Source organism: Rattus norvegicus, chromosome 11 (assembly GCF_021556685.1).
Source record: "Rattus norvegicus strain SHRSP/BbbUtx chromosome 11, alternate assembly SHRSP_T2T, whole genome shotgun sequence".
Lineage (NCBI taxonomy): Eukaryota > Metazoa > Chordata > Mammalia > Rodentia > Muridae > Rattus > Rattus norvegicus.
The window spans coordinates 97,210,718-97,229,082 of NC_141544.1; the positions used below are offsets into that span (position 1 = coordinate 97,210,718).

Genomic DNA, 18,365 nt, shown 5'->3' on the forward strand with positions numbered 1-18,365 from the left:
CGGAGTTAGAATAAAACTATGCACAAAGCATAACTATTGTGTGTCAGGGCAGGAGTTGATGAAATCCAGGACAGTCTATGGAGAAAGTGAACTTTGAAAAGAGAGAATAGGTGCTTTAAGTGTAGAATAAATGTGTTTTAACATTTGGGACCTAGGCAATGGCACTGTTTTGGAACTGTCAAGAAGAGAAGCCCCACAGAAGGAAGAGTCAGTCATCTGAAGCACATCTTGAAATCTGGAGGCCTGGTCCCACTACCTATTTCTGTTCTCTGGCTGGTGAGGCTATGTGATCATCTGCCTGTAGATGCTGTTACCATGCCTTTCTAGCCATGACTGGATTTCTTCCCTTCTTAATAAGTTGCTTCTTGACAAGTATCTAGTCACAGAAATTGAAATAGCAAAGAATTCAGATGTGATAAAAAAAAAAAAAAAAGGGTTGGGGATTTGGCTCAGTGGTAGAGCGCTTGCCTAGCAAGCACAAGGCCCTGGGTTCCGTCCCCAGCTCTGAAAAAAAGAAAAAAGAAAAAAGAAAAAAAAAAGAGGCTACTGAATACTAGTCCTTCTAAAATGTTGTTTAAGACAGGCTTGGTAGACCACAGTCCCAGGGATTCATGTGCTCTGTAACCCCCCAAAGAAACAGAAACTCCACTGAAGGGTTTCTAGAAGAAACAAACTCCTGTGACCTAACAGACTGTACAGACTTTAGGGTCCGCAAGCTACAAATGATTTTTACTTTTTTTTTTTTTTGAAAGATTTATTTATTGTATATGAGTACACTGTAGCTGTCTTCAGACACACCAGAAGAGGGCATCAAATCTCATTACAGATGGTTGTGAGCCACCATGTGGTTGCTGGGATTTGAACTCAGGACCTCAGGAAGAACAGTCGGTGCTCTTAACCACTGAGCCATCTCTCCAGCCCATGATTTTTACTTTTTAATGATAGGCATAGTGCCACACATTATTTTTAAAAATTATTACTTTTCATTTTATTTGTATGCGTGCACCATATTGTGTGGGTATATTCACCCATGTGTGCACATGACAGGATAGAGCAAGGAGAATTAGGTATCTCCCTCTTAAGACAGGGTCTCTCAGTGAACTAGATGCTCACCATTTTTTGACTAAGCTAGCAAGATAGCAACTTTCAAGGATCCCACTTGTCCTCTGCCCCCAAATGCTGGGATTACAAGTACATGCAGCCATGTCTTAAAAATTATTTCCCCCTGTCTAAGACAAGGTCTTACTATTTTGTTGTGAAGTCTTAGCTGCCCTAAAACTTGCTATTGTGGACCAGGATGGAACTCATAAGAGATCTTCCTGCCTCTGACTCCCAAATACTGGGATTAACAGCGTGATTACCTTGCCCAGATTTTTGAGCGCTAAAGATTTGAACAAAAGTCCTTAAGTTTACAGAGCAAATGCTCTTAACCATCTCTCCAGCCTTTATTTTGCCCCTTTTAGTAGAATTCAATAACTGAAGAAAAATTTGAGTCGTCAATTCTAAAGTAGGCAGAGTGACCCATTCTTATAATTTCAGCCCTTGGTACTTTGAGGCAGTTTGGGTTACAGAATAAGGCCCTGTCTCAAATACAAGAACAAGAAAGAAAGGAAGAGGAGGAGGAAGAAGAGGAGGAGGAGGAGGAAGAGGAGGAAGAGGAGGAGGAACAGGAAGAGGAGGAGGAACAGGAAGAGGAGGAGGAAGAGGAAGAGGAGGAGGAAGAGGAGGAGGAGGAGGAAGAAGAGGAGGAGGAGGAGGAGGAGGAGGAGGAGGAGGAGGAGGAAACTGGCTAACCACTTCTCTGGTGAACTCCTAGTAATTAATTTTAAAACACCACGACCAAGAACAATTTATAGGCACTGGAAAGATGGCTCAGAGCTTAAGAGCACCAGCTTCTCTTTCAGAGGACATGAGTTCAGTTCCCAGCACTCAAATGGCAGCTCACAACCATCTGTAACTCCCGTTCCAAGAGACCCCACACACACCCTCTTCTGGCTTCCCAGAGGCATACATAAAATGCAGATTCACATATGCAGGTAAAACGTTCATGTACATGAAATAAATCTTAAAAAACAAAAGAGCACCTTAAAGTTTACTGGAGCTGTTTCAAAGGGTTACAGTCCACAATGGTAGAGTGACAGAGTATCAGCTGGCCACAACAGGAAAGCGAGAAATTCTACCTCAGCTACACACTGGAAGCAGAGATATGAAGCAGGACTAAAAACCATCAAAGCCCAATCTGACTGACCTACTTCTTTTATTAAGGCTATACCTCCCTAAAATAACTGTTATTGTTTTTCTGTTATGTAATACTATACCAGGATCAGCAGTGACTTCCTGGGCAATCTCTCTAGGTAGCACTACAACTGGGGGCTAAGTATAAATACATGAGCCTAAAGGGCACATTTCTCACTTAAATCACAACAGTAACCATGTGTTTCCCTTTTCTTGAGACAGGATCTTTACTCTGTAGTCCAGGAGGACTTCATGTTAGTGGGAGAGTCTCCTGGCCAGCCTGCAAAGAACTGAATTACAAGCCTGAGTCTCAGAGCTGCAGCAGGTGACATCAAGCTGAGGGCTCCACCCGGAGCCTCACTCACACTGGGCAGCAAGTGCTCTCCCACTTGTCATTTAAAAACAAACAATTTTTCTGCTGGGCCAAAAGTTTAACCAACAGCCTCTCTTATCTAAGCATATGTACAGAGTTACACGCCCAGCGTACACTCAGGGGCATTTAGTAAGTTCTCTTGCTTCTCTGTATTGGTATTTTATTCAGGCCAACAATAACAGCACACTAACTCCTTACATAGCTCCTCTTGCTATGTATACTCCTGTTCTGACTGATCACCTGAGCAATTCTATCCCAGTTTAAGGTTCCTAAATCTATTATTCAGCCTCCTTTTTTCTCGATAAAGTCATCAGACTAACAACACTTCACTCTTTGCAAGTTCAACAAACAAAAACAGAAGTTCCTCTTGGTCAAGCGAGATGGCCCAGTGGTTTGTAAAAGTGCTTGCTGCCCAACCACTGAACTGAGAATAGGTCCCCTATTGAAGGAATCAGAGAAAGAACTGGAAGAGCTTGAAGGGGCTCGAGACCCCAAAAGTACAACAATGCCAAGCAACCAGAGCTTCCAGGGACTAAGCCACTACCTAAAGACTATACATGGACTGACCCTGGACTCTGACCCCATAGGTAGCAATGAATATCCTAGTAAGAGCACCAGTGGAAGGGGAAGCCCTGGGTCCTGCTAAGACTGAACCCCCAGTGAACTAGTCTATGGGGGGAGGGCGGCAATGGGGGGAGGGTTGGGAGGGGAACACCCATAAGGAAGGGGAGGGGGGAGGGGGATGTTTGCCCGGAAACCGGGAAAGGGAATAACACTCGAAATGTATATAAGAAATACTCAAGTTAATAAAAAAAAAATAAATTAAAAAAAAAAAAAGTGCTTGCTGCCCAAACCTGACCATGGGAATCTGATCCCATGGTAAAAAGTACCAATTCCCTAAAACTGTCTTCTGACCTCTACACATACAATGACCTCACACCTGCGTGTGCGTGTGTGCATGCAAGTGTACACACACACACACAGAGTAATAGATTCTTGGGGGCTGCAGAGGTGATTCAGCTTAAAAGCACTTGCTGCTCTTGCAAGGGTCTCATATATCTTAGGGTTTCCGTTACTGTGATAAAGCACCATGACTTGGGGAGGAAAGGGTTTATTTCAGTTTGCAATCTCACAGCTCATGCCTACATAAATATGGGCATAATTAGAACTAATAAAAATTCATATATATGTATATATGATTTATATGAAAATACACTGTAGCTGTCTTCAGACACACCAGAAGAAGGCATCAGATTCCATAATAAATGGCTGTGAGCCACCATGTGCTTGCTGGGAATTGAACTCAGGTCCTCTAGAAGAGCAGTCAGTGCTCTTAACTGCTGAGCCATCTCTCAGCCCTCTTTAATTTTCTTAACCACTGAGCCATCTCTCCAGCCCCACTTATTTTTATATTATGTGCCTGTGTGGTTTGTTTCCTGCATATATGTCCATGTACCATGTACATGCAAAGTCTGCAAAAGCCAGAGAAGGCATCAGATCCTCTAGAACTGGTTACAAATGGTTCTGAGCTGAAGGGATGTCTTTGTAGTTAAGAGCACTGACTGCTGCTCTTCAAAGATTTCCAGCTCATGATTATCTGTAATCCTAATTCCATAACTCTACACCCTTTTCTGGCTGTCACAGGCACTGCATGCACGTGTTGCAACAGCATAGTGCCAGGGGACTACCTCATGAGTGAGTGCTCCAGGAGGCCTACAAGGCATCCAAAACAACACAGGCTATTGCCATTATTCACCATTACCTGCCTCAGCTAGATGATTAACACCTTACTGCTGAAGACACAACACATTTTCATTGTAGTAGACAGAAGAAAACCAAGCTGAAACTGATCTGAAAGTTTCTTCCCTGATTGCTCCAGCCTACAAGTTACAACACTGACATTCCAGGCAGAATGTTACCCACTGAAATAGTAATAAACTTTTCTGCTGGATTTGAAGCTTGCTCCCAGGAGGGACTTAAATGTCTGGTACTGTTAGACCTCATGGCTTGGAAGGTCATGGGCTCTAGGATGTGTTGTCAAACTTTCTAAGTATTTTATTTTTACACATATAAATTAGTGTTGCCCTCAATGTTGGCCGAAGAGGCTTGTGTCTGCTGTGGCTAACAATTAATGCAGTGACTCAGAACTGGTCACTGGTACAGAGATTCTCTAAGTGACTACTGAGTGCTCAGCCCTAGATGGTACATAAAACCAACCCCTTCCCAAATAAGGTTTTGGGAAAACCATGGAACAGGAGTTACAGAAAGAATACAAGAACTGGAGAGGAGAGGCATGATATGACCATTGCACTCATGAAATCAGCAGCTGTCGTCACCTGCACAAAATTAGTCAGTATTCCAACGCAACAGTAACTGGACTCCTGTGTTATAAACCAACCAACCAACCAACCAACCAACCAACAAACAAACAAACAAACAAAAAGAGAGGGCATAAGGAGGGGAGGAGGAAGTATTAGGAGTAAACCAGGGGATTGGGAGAGGGGAGCTGGGCTGGATATGATCAAGGGACATTGCTTACATGTATAAAACTGTCGAAATTTTGTCAGCTCTGAGTACTGGGTGCTTCACTGTCTAATATAATTCCATGTGAATGTTGTTTTTGACTGTAAGGCTATGTCACTAAAGATTTTCACTCTGTGTTTTCATAATCAAAGGTCATGATGTGTATAGACATGCTTTGTAGTGAAGTATAGTAGCAATAATTCTGCACATCATCAAGAGTTCACTGCAGCATTTCTTTCCCTGTTCTCTCTTTAAGGGTTAGCATTAACAAATGTCAAGGAGTAGCAAAGTCAAGAAAGATTTTAGAAGAAGGAATTAAGAACACACACAGATTTGTGATTCTTTGAATGTGACACTTATCAGATGTGATTCTAAAGTCTTTTATTGAACACTGTCAAATTTGTAAGCTTCATGGGGATGGACATAATGTTTATATAATGCCCTTCTTATAATAGATGTGAAACTGAATGTTGTCTTTGAAAATGTTAAATTGAGAACTCTGTTAACATTTTATGGATTGGCACATTATATTACTGTAAGAAACACTTGATTTTCAGCACAGTGCAAAAGTTCTTTAAAATGCATATGTCTTTTTTTCTAATTCCATTTTGTTTAAAGCACATTTTAAATGTAGTTTTCTCGTTTAGCAAAAGCTGTCTAATTGATTTTAAAAAAACTGTTGAAAATAAGTTTCTACTTTTTAAAAATTTAAAGTAAGGCTATTCTTGGTTGTCAACTTGATTACAACTGGAACTTACAACTCAAACAGCTGGGTACACCTATGAGAATTTTTTTAAAATGATTTGTAAATCATTTGGAGTTGGGAAGACCCACTTTTAATCTGGATCTTTTTATTTTTTATTTTTCAAGACAAGGTTTCTCTTTGTAGGTCTGGCCGGCCTGTAACTCACCGAGATCCACCTGCCTCTGCCCCTGCCTCTGGGATTAAAGGTGTGCTGTGCTACACCTGGCTTCATGTGGACTGTTTGAGGTAGGAAGACATATCTTTAATCCAGATTTTCTCAGGTGGGAAAAACCTGTAATCTGGGCCACACTTCTGGTGGCACCTATATAAAGGACATGGAATTAGGAAGCTTGCTCTCTTTGCCTGCTTCTTCTTATGCCTACTGGCAAATCCATTCCTTCACTGGCATTAGAGCCTAATACTTTGGGATTCTGGCAAATACTGAAGACCATCTAGGACATTCAACCTCATGAACTGAATAACTACTGGATTCTCGGACCTTCTATTCACAGGCAGTCATTGTTGGACTGGCTGGCTCATAGCCTGTAAGCCACTCTAATAAACCCCACACACACACTCCCAATTCTGTTCCTTTAGAGAATCCTGACTAATGCAGATTTTGACCAGAAGTGGCTCTAGATCAACGGAAGTATAAGGGTGAGTTTTTCAAGTATCTGGAATAATAAATAGGCTTTCCAATTTGCGAACACCTAGAGTTACTGAAGCCTCTCCTAGACGCTCGGAGAATAGAGAAAGTCAATGGTGTAAATTATATTACAAACTGAAGAAGACAAATTCAGCTTATCCTAATTCACCATTTATGAGAGGCAATGAACTTGGTGACTCTGTATATAGAACTTTTGACAGTTTGTGGAAAAATAAGGGAAAAAAATGCTGCTGGTTGGTTGTCCTAGCCTCTCTGGATAAATTGGCAAAAACAAAGATTAGGCACCGTTAATATTAACTTCTAGCATCTCAGAACACAGTGAGGGACAATGTACCAGTGATAAAGTTCACCTCCTCCAGATGTGCATCAACAGGTTAAAGCAGTGTTTCTCAACCTATGGGTCGCAATTCTTTTGGAAGTTGAACGACCCTTCCACAGGGATTGAATATCAGACATCCTGCACATTAGATTTAGTAATTATGACTCATAACAGTATCAAAGCTAGTTATTATGTAGCACCAAAAACAATTTTACGGTTGGGGTCACCACAACAAAGGAACTGTTCTGAAGGTCTGCACCATTGGGAAGGTTGAGAACTGCTAGTCCAAAGGCTTCGAAGTATGTCCTGGAAGAAAGTCTTCCCTCCAGAAGCCACAGAGTTTCAGGCTGCTCAGTGAAATAATCAAACCAAAGCCCTCATTATAAGATTGGTGTAATTCTAACTATACTAAAGTCCTAGCCTTAGGTGTGTCAGCGGTTAAAGAGCATTACATGGTAAAGACAGAGACCCTGTCTTAGAATGCAGCTGTATAGAAGTACCCTGTTGAAACCAAGAACTCTGAATCCCGAGATTCTCAAAGACTTACCTCAACCTAAAGAGGTCTCTCCACCCTCAGCAGATGTTTCTCTTACTCCATCCCCTGAACTATGCCTTTTCTACCTTTGACTGAGGAAATTAATCCTGCATTGTATGCTACATCAACAGTGACTCTCTCTGAAGGAGATGCTCCAGGCAAGACAATACTGATCATGTCCCTTCTCAGGGTCCACCTCTAGACCTATTATCAGACTAAAGACTAAGCAGCTTTCTAAAGGGAAGATAGAAAGTGTAGTCTGTAAAGAGCTATGCTGTATTACTAAACAACTTTAGAGTTTGCTAATTCATCTGAACAGAAGTCTACGGAATGTGTGAGTATGGATCCTAAGGGGTAAAATAATGGGAACATAAAACTGGATCAGGGTGAGCTTACTGATACGGTCCCATTGAGGGAGACCTACATTTAATAGGAAAGCTTGTACAGTTTTAAAATGGGTTAAAAGTTTGTTTGAATGGTTGGCCGAAGCATTTGTCAAAAGGAGTATGAGGTGCTTGATATCCCTTGGCTTAGTGCTGATGAAGGGACTTGAAGGCTCAGAGAAAGTGCAAAGCTACAGTGGGGTCACTGTGTAAATCCTAATTCTCCACAATGGAAAACCCTGAAGACAGCCTTCACGAATCCTGCAAGATGAAAAGCAGTGAGAGGGCACTAGCACATCTCAAGAGTTTGTTGTCACTCTTTGGGCCAGACCTTAGGGTAATAGATGCTGGTGCTTAGTTGAATGGATTAAATGCTATGGGTTTTAATTGGGCCTCAAAGTAGCAGGGGCCAGGTAGAAGCACTGAATCATTAAAGGCAAGGTGACTGCAGTCATTGTAATGGTCAGCAGAGACAAAACAAGGTCCATAACAAGCAGAATAGGTAAAGCCATTTTTATGATGACCTGACTCCAGTGAACCTTCAGTACTTGCTAATCAATCACGGTGTTTCCAGGCATAAAACGGATAAGAAGCCTACTGCGTTTTTGTTTGATTTGTACAAGCATAAAAATCCTCAAACAAATTAAAGGAATGTTAGATGGTGGCAAAAGGTTCTCTCAGCTGATGAAACAATTTCTAGACTTGAGACAGTTTGGAGACCCAGAACTCCTGGATGAAGGTTCCTGAAGAAGGATGTGATAAAATAAGAGTTTTACTGTTAGCCTTTCTCCAGTTCTTCCAAGAAGGACCTACCCCAGGGAAAAGGAAGCAATCAGACTATCCAGAGTATACTATAAACTGGTTCTGAATTGTCGGGTAATTAATTAACTCAGACCTAAGCTGTATGACTGGGATAGATGTAGGTTGGAAGAATGGTTCCCAGACCTTTCTGGAGTGAGGGCTATTATGATTGAAAAAAAGCTAAATGGAAACCCCTAGAGTTGCCTCTGCCAGTGAACACAGTGAATCAAAGACAGTATCACATCTCAGGAGGAATGGCAGAACTCTGTGCCACTCTTAAAAGTGCCACCACTTCTCTATGCTACTCTCCTATATGCCCAGGGCAGAAGACAGATGGATCATGCAAAATGACAGTTGAGGATTGCAAACTCCATCAAGCAGTGACTGACTGCAGCTGCTGTACCAGATGTGCTGCCCTTACTTGAGCAGATGAACACATCTCCTGGCACATGGAATGCAGCTATTGATCTAGCCAATGACCTTTCCTTGGTGCCTGCCCATAAGGACCACCAGAAGGGATCTGCGGTCACTTGACAATGACAGCGGTATACATTTACAATTTTACTTTATTAGAATATATTAACTGGGGCTGGAGAGATGGTTCAGCGGTTAAGAGCTGAGGTCCTGAGTTCAATTCCCAGCAACCACATGGTGGCTCACAACCATTTGTAGTGGATTCGATGCCCCTCTTCTGCTGTGTCCGAAGACAGCTACAATGTATCCTATACCTGAAATAAATAAATAATTCTTAAAAAAAAAAAAGACTATATTAACTGCAGCTGTGTCATAACTTAGTTAGAAGGGATCCTGATTATCTGTCTCTTCTAGAGCATCACATTGGTTCACTATGCTGAAGACACTATGTTGACTAGACCAAGTGAACAAGAGGTTTAAACTTGGGCTGGAGAGATGGCTCAGTGGTTAAGAGCACTGTCTGCTCTTCCAGAGGTCCTGAGTTCAATTCCCAGCAACCACATGGTGGCTCACAACCATCTGTAAAGAGATTTGATGCCCTTGTCTGGTGTATCTGAAGACAGTTACAGTGGACTTATATATAATAAATGAATAAATCTTTAAAAAAAAAAAAGAGGTTTAAACTTGTTAACCCATGCACATCAGAGGATGGGAAATAAATCCAACCAAAAATTCAAGGGCCTTCTACCTCAGTGAAATCCTTAGGAATCTAGTGATGTGGGGCATGTAGAAATATTCCTTCTAAGATGAAACATATGCTACTGTGTAGGTTAATGTCGTAATGCAGGTGAAAGCAGACACAAGATAAAATGAGGCCTGTCATTGGACGAAAAGGAAGGGAGGCAGGAACAGAGGTTTTAGGAGAGAAAGAGGCAGAAAGGAGGAGAATCAACATGGAGGCAGATAAAGGATCCTAGCCATGCATCTCTACATAGATACAGGTTGTTATGAGTATTTCTTAAGGGATGGATTTCTATAGGTCAGTTTATCTTATCTAGGTGGGCGGTTTATATCTTTACCAATTGGTTGTGAGTTCATTGTGAGGATGTATTGTGGATTGAGAATTTAACATATAAATCTGATTGATAAATTACAGTTTACTGATCTTGATTTCACCGGGTAGTTGGGATAGTGAGCACAGTCCATGGCAGGGAGCCGCAACAGGTCAGTCCATGCTGGACTTCTAGAGCCCTGATTTTACTGGGTAGCTGGAACCAGAGAGTTTGATATTAGCAGAGAGCCACCAGGAGAGATATTAACCAGAGGTAAATTATGGTTAGTTCATAGTGCTTAGTTCATATGGTTAGTTCCATATGGCCCTCTGGTGCCAGAACTAACAGATCAGCATGGCAAGGTGCCATACTGGAATGGCTCTCGGACCACCTGGGTCTGAGAGTACTTGGGGGCAGGGTGGAACCGCTGAGATAAAGATACTCCTGGGGGTCTGCACTAGCTCAAGATAAAAGGTTACTGTATTTTTTTTTAATAAGTTACAGCAACACTATTGCACTTGGCCTCTCCCACCACCAAGAAAGAAGCACAATGTTAAGTGGGCCCATTAGGATTCAGGAGACAGCACATTCCTCACTTGGGTGTGTTACTCTGGCCCATATGCTAAGTGACTCAGAAAGTCACTCACTAACTTTGAATAGGGCCTAGAAGAGAAAACTTTTCAATGTGTCCAGACTGCTGTGCAGGCTGATCTACCACTTGGACTATTAAGATCCAGGAGACCAGAAGGTACTGAAGTGTTAACGGCAGACAGGGATGCTGTCCGTAGTCTTTGGCAGACCCCTATAGATGAATCACAGAGGAGACCTTTTGAAGCAAGGCTCTACCATCATCTGCTGACAACTACTGTCTTTTGAGAGATAGCTCTTGGCCTGCTATTGGGCCTAAGTGGAAACAGAACATTTTACAATGGGCCATCAAGTTCCCACAAGACTTAAGCCCATCATGATGTGGGTGTTATCTGACCCATCAAGCCATTCAGTAGGACGAGCACAACAGCAATCTATTATCAAGTGAAAGAGGTGTATACCTGACAGGGTCTAATCCTGAAGTCATAAGCAGTTACATGAAGGGATTGTCCAAATGTCTATGCTGTGGTTCCTACTCCCATTACAATGCTGTCTACTTCCAATATGTACCTCATGGGTTGTGTCCCATGACTGGTTGGCTAAGGAGAGAAATGAGGCCTGGTTTATTAATGGTTCTATACAGTGTGCAAGGACCACCCAGGAAGTGGACATCTGCAGCAGCATTACAACCCCTTTCTGTTCTGGGTCAACCCTGAAAGATACCAGCAAAGGGAAATCTTTGTGCAAAACTCCAGGCAGTACACATAATCATACATTTTGTTTGGAAGGAGAAATGGCTAGATGTGTGATTTTCACTGATTTATGAGCCATATAGTGGACTGGCTATATAGGCAGGGACTTGAAAAGAGTGTGATTAGAAAATTGGTGAGGGGTTGGGGATTTAGCTCAGCGGTAGAGCGCTTGCCTATCGAGCGCAAGGCCCTGGGTTCGGTCCCTAGCTCCGAAAAAAAGAAAAAAAAAAAAAAAGAAAAAAGAAAATTGGTGAGAGGGCTGGAGAGATGGCTCAGTGGTTAAGAGCACTGCCTTCTCTTCCAGAGGTCCTGAGTTCAATTCCCAGCAACCACATGGTGGCTCACAACCATCTGTAATGAATCTGACGCCCTCTTCTGGTGTGTCTGAAGACAGCTAGTGTGTACTCATATATTAAAAAAAAAAAAAAAGGGGGAGGGGCTGGGGATTTAGCTCAGTGGTAGAGCGCTTACCTAGGAAGCGCAAGGCCCTGGGTTCGGTCCCCCGCTCCGAAAAAAAAGAACAAAAAAAAAAAAAATTGGTGAGAAAGACATGAGAAAGATATAGACAGATTTCTACAAATGGGCAGAGAATATGAAGATACTGTGTCCCATGTAAATGCTTAACAATAGGCGACTTATTATACAGAGGAAGAATTCACTAATCAAGTAGACAGAATGACCCATTCTGTGGACAAGGCTTTCCCCCAACCATCCCTATTAGTACCCAATAGGCCCACAAAGTGGCAATGTTGGCAGAGATGGAAGTTATGCATGGGCTCAACAGCATGGACTTCCACTCACCAAAGCTGACCCAGCTATACCTGCTGCTGAGTGCCAGACCTGTCAACAGCAGAACACAACACTGAGCCCCAGATATGGCATCATCCCCTGGAGTAACCATCCAGTGACCAGGTGACAGGTTGACTACACTGGATCACTTCCTCCATGGAAAGGACGAGCAGTTGTCCTTAGTGGAGTAGATACTTAAATTCTGGTTATAAACTTCTCTTTCCTGCCAAAACAACCATCCACGAACTTACAGAATGCCTAATACAGTCATGGTATTCCACACAGTATTGTTTCTGACCAGAACTTAACAGCCAGAGGGCATCAGTGGGCCTAAACCATGGAATCCACCAGTCTCACCATGTCCTCCACCATCCTGAAGCTGCTGGCTTGACAGCAAGATGGAGCAGCCTTTTGAAGACACAGTTACAGTACAAATTAAGCAGCAGCAGTCTAGAAAGCTAGGGCAGGTTCTCTATAAGGCAGTATGTGCTTTGAATCATATCTAGTATATAGTACGGCTTTTCTTATAGCTAAGATCCACGGGTCCAAGAATCAAGGGGTGGAAGAAGAGATGATCCCCCTCACTATCACCCCTAGTGATCCACCAGATCACCCCAGTGATCCCCCTCCCTATCACCCCTAGTGATCCACCAGATCACCCCAGTGATCCCCCTCACTATCGCCCCTAGTGATCCACCAGATCACCCCTAGTGATCCCCCTCACTATCGCCCCTAGTGATCCACCAGATCACCCCCTAGTGATCCACCAGGAAATTTTTTTGCTTCCTGCTCTTTTTTTTTTTTTTTTTTTTTTTGGTTCTTTTTTTCGGAGCTGGGGACCGAACCCAGGGCCTTGCGCTTCCTAGGTAAGCACTCTAACCACTGAGCTAAATCCCCAGCCCCTTGCTTCCTGCTCTTAAAACCTTAAATTCTGCTGGCTCAGAAATTCTGGTTCTAGCAGGGAAAGGGTTCCTGCCAGGAGGCACAACATTCTACTGACATGGAGGCTCAGGCCTCCCTCTGGCCTCTGTGGGCTTCTGGTGCCCTTAAGTCAACAGGCTAAGAAAGGGAAACAGTGTGAAGAGGGGTGACTGATCCAGATTACCAAGGGGAAATTGGACTGCTTCTCCACAATGGAGGAAGAAAGATTATCTGGAATACAGGAGATCCTTTAGGGTGTTTCTTAGTGCTATTGTGTTTTTTAGTCAATGGGTAACTGTAACAGCCTAATCCAAGCAGGAAGACAAAAGGCACCGAACGGTCAAGAATGAAGATATGGGTCACTGCTCCAGAAAAGGCAAGACCTGATGAGGTGCTAGCTAAGGGTGGAGAAATAAAATAGGTAGTGGAGGAGGAGTATCAGCTAAGGCCACGTGACCAGTTAGGATTATAATCAACATGAGTGTTTCTAATATATTTTGTGAATTATGTGTTTGTATAGATAGTCACAGTTTCCCCTCAATTTCTTTACCATACAACATAAGATCAATTAGGAGAATATCAGGGGGTTGGGGATTTAGCTCAGTGGTAGAGCGCTTGCCTAGGAAGCACAAGGCCCTGGGTTCGGTCCCCAGCTCCGAAAAAAAGAACCAAAAAAAAAAAAAAAAAAAAAAAGGAGAATATCAGTAATTATTACATTTAAGTTGAGATACTAAAAGAGTATCCCTCAAGGTACACTGCCATCTGTTCTAAAATTTAAAATGTACAATTTGCAGCTATACAAGGGACAGTTATATCAAATTTGGAATAATTATGACTTGGTTATTTCTTTCATTTGGAAATTAAGCAAGACAGAAAAGATAGGAATGCATGTCAAGTAGAGCTAAGGAAAAACTCAGGAAATTACATTTGGTACCTGAGAGACACATGAAGTAGAGTAAGATCTGTAAATAGCAGGAAGCCACTGCAGTATTCATTCCCCTCTTTGAGGTGACTCTAATAACTTAGACTTTCTCCAATACCTGTCACATGCTGCAAGCATGTTTTAATAAAGGCCCGAAGTCAATAATATAATCCACTTCCACAAATAAGAGAGTAATTTACTTAGCTGTATCACCCAACATTATCCTTCCTAGGTTTCTCCAAGCTCTTACACCTTCCAGCATCGCCTAGGAACTTCATGTTTCACAGAACTTGAGTGTCCTCCTCTTGCTAGCATTACTCTTTACAATCACCTTTCTGTGTTCACATTTTTAAAACGTACTTGTGTGAGGATACTCGCTTGCCATGATGCGCATACCGGGCTAAGGGACAGCTCTGTGACTCAGCTCTCTCCTTCCACGCTTGCGTGGGTCTGGGGACCACACTTTCCCTCCTCATCACCACTTAGCCCTTCTCCACACTCTAAAATCCAGAGTTTGGCCGTTAACCGTACATACATTCACTGTACCATCCCAGCTTATTCTTCTATCCTCAAGAAGAAACTCTGGATTTAAGTAGGTGCCTTTAATTAATTATACTATCTTTTCAATTTCAAAGTCCTGAGCAAATTTCACCTCTATGAAGTCACCTCACCTTAAAAAATCTAAATCAGTCCTCAATTCTTTCTTAGAATAGCTTAGAAATAAACGGGGCAGTAAAATATCTTTTAAAGTGTCTAGATATGTTTTCAATTAACACTTGTATCATTTGATGATATTATTAGGAAAATTAAAGCAAATTATAAAATAATGCATTTTAATTGAAAAAGAGAACACTTGGGGATCAGTGTCTTTTTCTTTAAGGCAGGGTCTTGCTACAGCTCAGTTTGGCTTGGAATCAAGGTCCTCTTTCCTTAGAGGATTAGGGGCGTGTATCTCTCCCGTCTAGCGCTACTTGGGTGTCTTTAAAGTATATGTTAAACAACTAGACTTAATTACAAAAAAACCCCAAAAAAACAGAATTAATGTAGAATGAAGGTAAATACACTTTGCACCCTGCGGAAGGAACAGTGATGATACAAATTCCCTCAAATAAAACCTCAATCTCTTTCCTTGGTAATTCCAGTTTTTTGGTTTTTTGTTTTTTTAAGTGCTACAGCATCAGATTCTGAGATTTCTACCCTTTCGATCTATTTTAAGGATTATTCCAAAGGCTGAAGGCCAGTTAGCTGACAGATGCAGGAGCTACAAAAACCTTAAATGGTGTACATGAATTTCGAGAAAGTAGTAGTCATGGCTATCTTCAGAAACTCAAGATAGTCTATATATTTTAACGTCGTTAATAAGAATTTTGCACTAGTATTACAGTCAACTAAAGTGACAAAACTATGTATGTGTGGGCTTGGGGGTGGTGGTGATTTAAACAATGCAAGCACTACTAAATGTCTAAATAAAATGCATCCTTTCATCCAACCCAGATCCTGACATTGGCCTTCCAATCCGAATGTCTTCTGGTTCAGAATGAGAAAAGGGAGTATCCCTTACCCCCACCCCCAAATTTCAATCTTTGACCGACCCTCCGCAGGTCAGGTTCCGAGCCCGAAAAGGGCAGGAGCTCGCCTACCTGGGCGCTGGTTCGATTAAGGTGGTAGTATCCAGGTAGTGGATCTTGTAGAACTCCAGCAAGGCCGGCAAATGGTCAAACTCCTGGTCCCCGATCTTAAAGCGGCGGTTGGGCAGGGAGTTGATGATGTAGTGCGAGACACGCGAGTTCTCGGACACGGACAGTACATAGTCCCCAGGGCAGGTAGATGAGTCCCGGACTAGGAACATGCCATGGCGCTGGCCCTGGAGACGGGTCTGCGCCTCCTGGCGAGACACTGGCCCCATGTACCAGGCAGAACGGTCTGAAGAATCAAACCTGGCGGAGGACATGGTGTTGGGCCCGGGGATGGGCGGCGTCTGCTGCTCTCGCTTGCTCTGGAAGCCTTTACCCGCTGTCGGCTTTGGGGTCGAGGAAGGGCCTCTTCTCGAACACTTCGAGGAACAATCAGAGGGCTTGGTCAGGACGTTCCTCTAGGCTCCGGGCCCCGCAGCATCCTCCGCCACCGCCCTCCTGCACAGGGCCGCCTCACGGAGAGAGCCGGTCCGGGAACAGTGGGCAAAACCCCCGGGTCGAGGTGGGCGAAACAGAGCAGTAGCAGAGGCCGCCTCGGGCTTCTCAGCTGTCCGGAGTAGGATCCAGCGACTTCTGTCCTGGAAGCCGCCGGCTCCGCAGCCTCAAGAGCCCGCACGGTTCCTCGCCGTCACACGAAGCACCGCACTCCAACAACAGTCGCGCCTCCCGGACCGTCCTACCCTACCCGTTCCCAATAGCCACAGCAACAAAATGGCGGACGCGGGAGAAGCGACCGGGCACCTCCCCCTTGGTCCAGCGTACTCTATCTGCGCTTGCGCGGAGCTGGGCGCTACCCCCACCGCAGGGGCTCTTCCTTTGACGTCACTGGGCGCGGCCAATCAGGAGTGCGTTCGCGAGGGTTCCAGCCTAAGCCACTCGTGCGGGCTCCCGCGTTCCGGGAGGAGGCAGAGGGTCAAGCCCTTCCTGGATCGCAAAGCAGCCTCTGAGTGGCTGCTGCTGTAAGGCCTACCGGGCTTAGCAGGAAAACAACTGGACCCGAGAGGGAACAGCGTTTTGAAAACCTGTTTCTGGGAACAAAGCATAGCGTGATGGCTGGATGTCTGGACAGGGAGGCGTGGCCCTCAGGTGATTTTTAAGCCTGAAGGCCCTGATAAGTCAGGTGGCTTAGGAAGGGCATGACCTAGGCAGTGAGTTGACCATCAAATAGGTTACTGAATAACGCCTACCCTAAGTGATCCTACTTGGTACACGTGGAATGATGGTGAAGGTCAGTTTGACTAATGCTTTAAGACGAGGACAGTGTGATGATGGTGACTTGGCCACTTCAGGCTCTGAGATGTAGCAAGAGAAATGCAACACTTGTATCTGGCTTGCAGGTTTTGCCTGCTCCAGACCTTTGGTCTCTCTCCAAAAGTTCATTTCCTGCCATTCAGCCGTTCCAGCTGTGCCTTCCCAACATGTTTTCTCTCTCCAACAACACTAGGACCGATCTATCTATCTATCTATCTATCTTTCTTTCTTTCTTTCTTTCTTTCTTTCTTTCTTTCTTTCTTTCTTTCTTTATTTATTTATCTATCAACCAATCAAGATAGGAATTCTCTGTGTGCCCCTGGCTATCCAGGAACTAACTATAAACCAGGCTGGCTTCAAATTCACATCTACTGGGCTCTGCCTTCCCTGTGCTTGAATTAAAGATGTGAGCCACCACTAACAGGACAGGATGAAATTTTATTACAACAGGAATACTGTCTTATTTTGCCCGCCTTAAAACCACATCTAGTCTTGAATGATCAGAAAATTGTTAAACGAATGACCATTGTGAAAAATCTACAAAAAACTGATGCTGGATTATTGGTCACAGCATTCCCAAATTAGATGAACAGGAAGGCATGTCCCAGACCAGTGATGGTGGCACTACCAGTAATCCCAACACTGGGGAGATGGCAGTAGGAGGACCATGAGTTCAAGGCCAGCTGAGCTATATGAGACCCAACTAAAATGGGGAGGAAGTTAGGGGAGAAGGAGGTCTCAGGGCTGAGGCAGACAGGAGAATTGCTACTTAGGTCCCTGTCACTAAAGTCTCATTCTGGCTGTTAGCATTTCCCATGCTTAGCAAACCCTAGCTGTAGGGTAATCATCGGTGGTTCCATCACAGTGGTAAGTAAGCAAAGGAAAAATGTCAAAGTCTAGTGTCTTTTTGTACCTCAGCAAAACCGTGGTTTTGCTTTTCCCAGAGATGCTTCATGGAGGCCAGGAAGATGTCTCTTGCCGGCCAAGCCTAAGCACCTGAATTAGATCCCTAGGTCTGAAGATGGAGGACATTCAACTTGAGGTGTCCTCTGAAATTCTGTGTAGGGTGGTAGTATACATGCCTGCATACACACACACACACACACACACACACACACACACACACACACAAACATGCTTTCGTGTTGCTTTGTCTCAAGTGAAATTGATATAGCTCAGATTTTTAATTTGATTGAGTTCAACTCATGGTCGAAGTTCAAATCAGTGGCTAGCTGGACTATTCAGTCATTCTGTGCCTCACCTGAGACCTCTAGCACTTATCTTTAGGCAGTGGAGTAGCCGGCTGTGGTGGTGCACCCCTATAATCCCAGCTCTGCTGCAGGAGAGGCAGAATTCAATTAGTCCAAGTCTGAGGCCATCCCGGTCTATATATTAGCTTCC

General features: G+C 43.6%; 1 protein-coding gene across 1 annotated transcript in view; it reads right to left on the reverse strand.

The window, feature by feature from the left end:
* Crkl (CRK like proto-oncogene, adaptor protein) overlaps positions 1-16,452 on the reverse strand; it is a 34,430-nt gene extending 17,978 nt beyond the window's left edge. The window contains 1 exon segment of the mRNA NM_001008284.1: positions 15,660-16,452. Coding sequence (NP_001008285.1) covers positions 15,660-15,970 — 311 coding nt within the window. The 5' untranslated portion in view covers positions 15,971-16,452.
* Between the last annotated feature and the right edge of the window lie 1,913 nt (positions 16,453-18,365).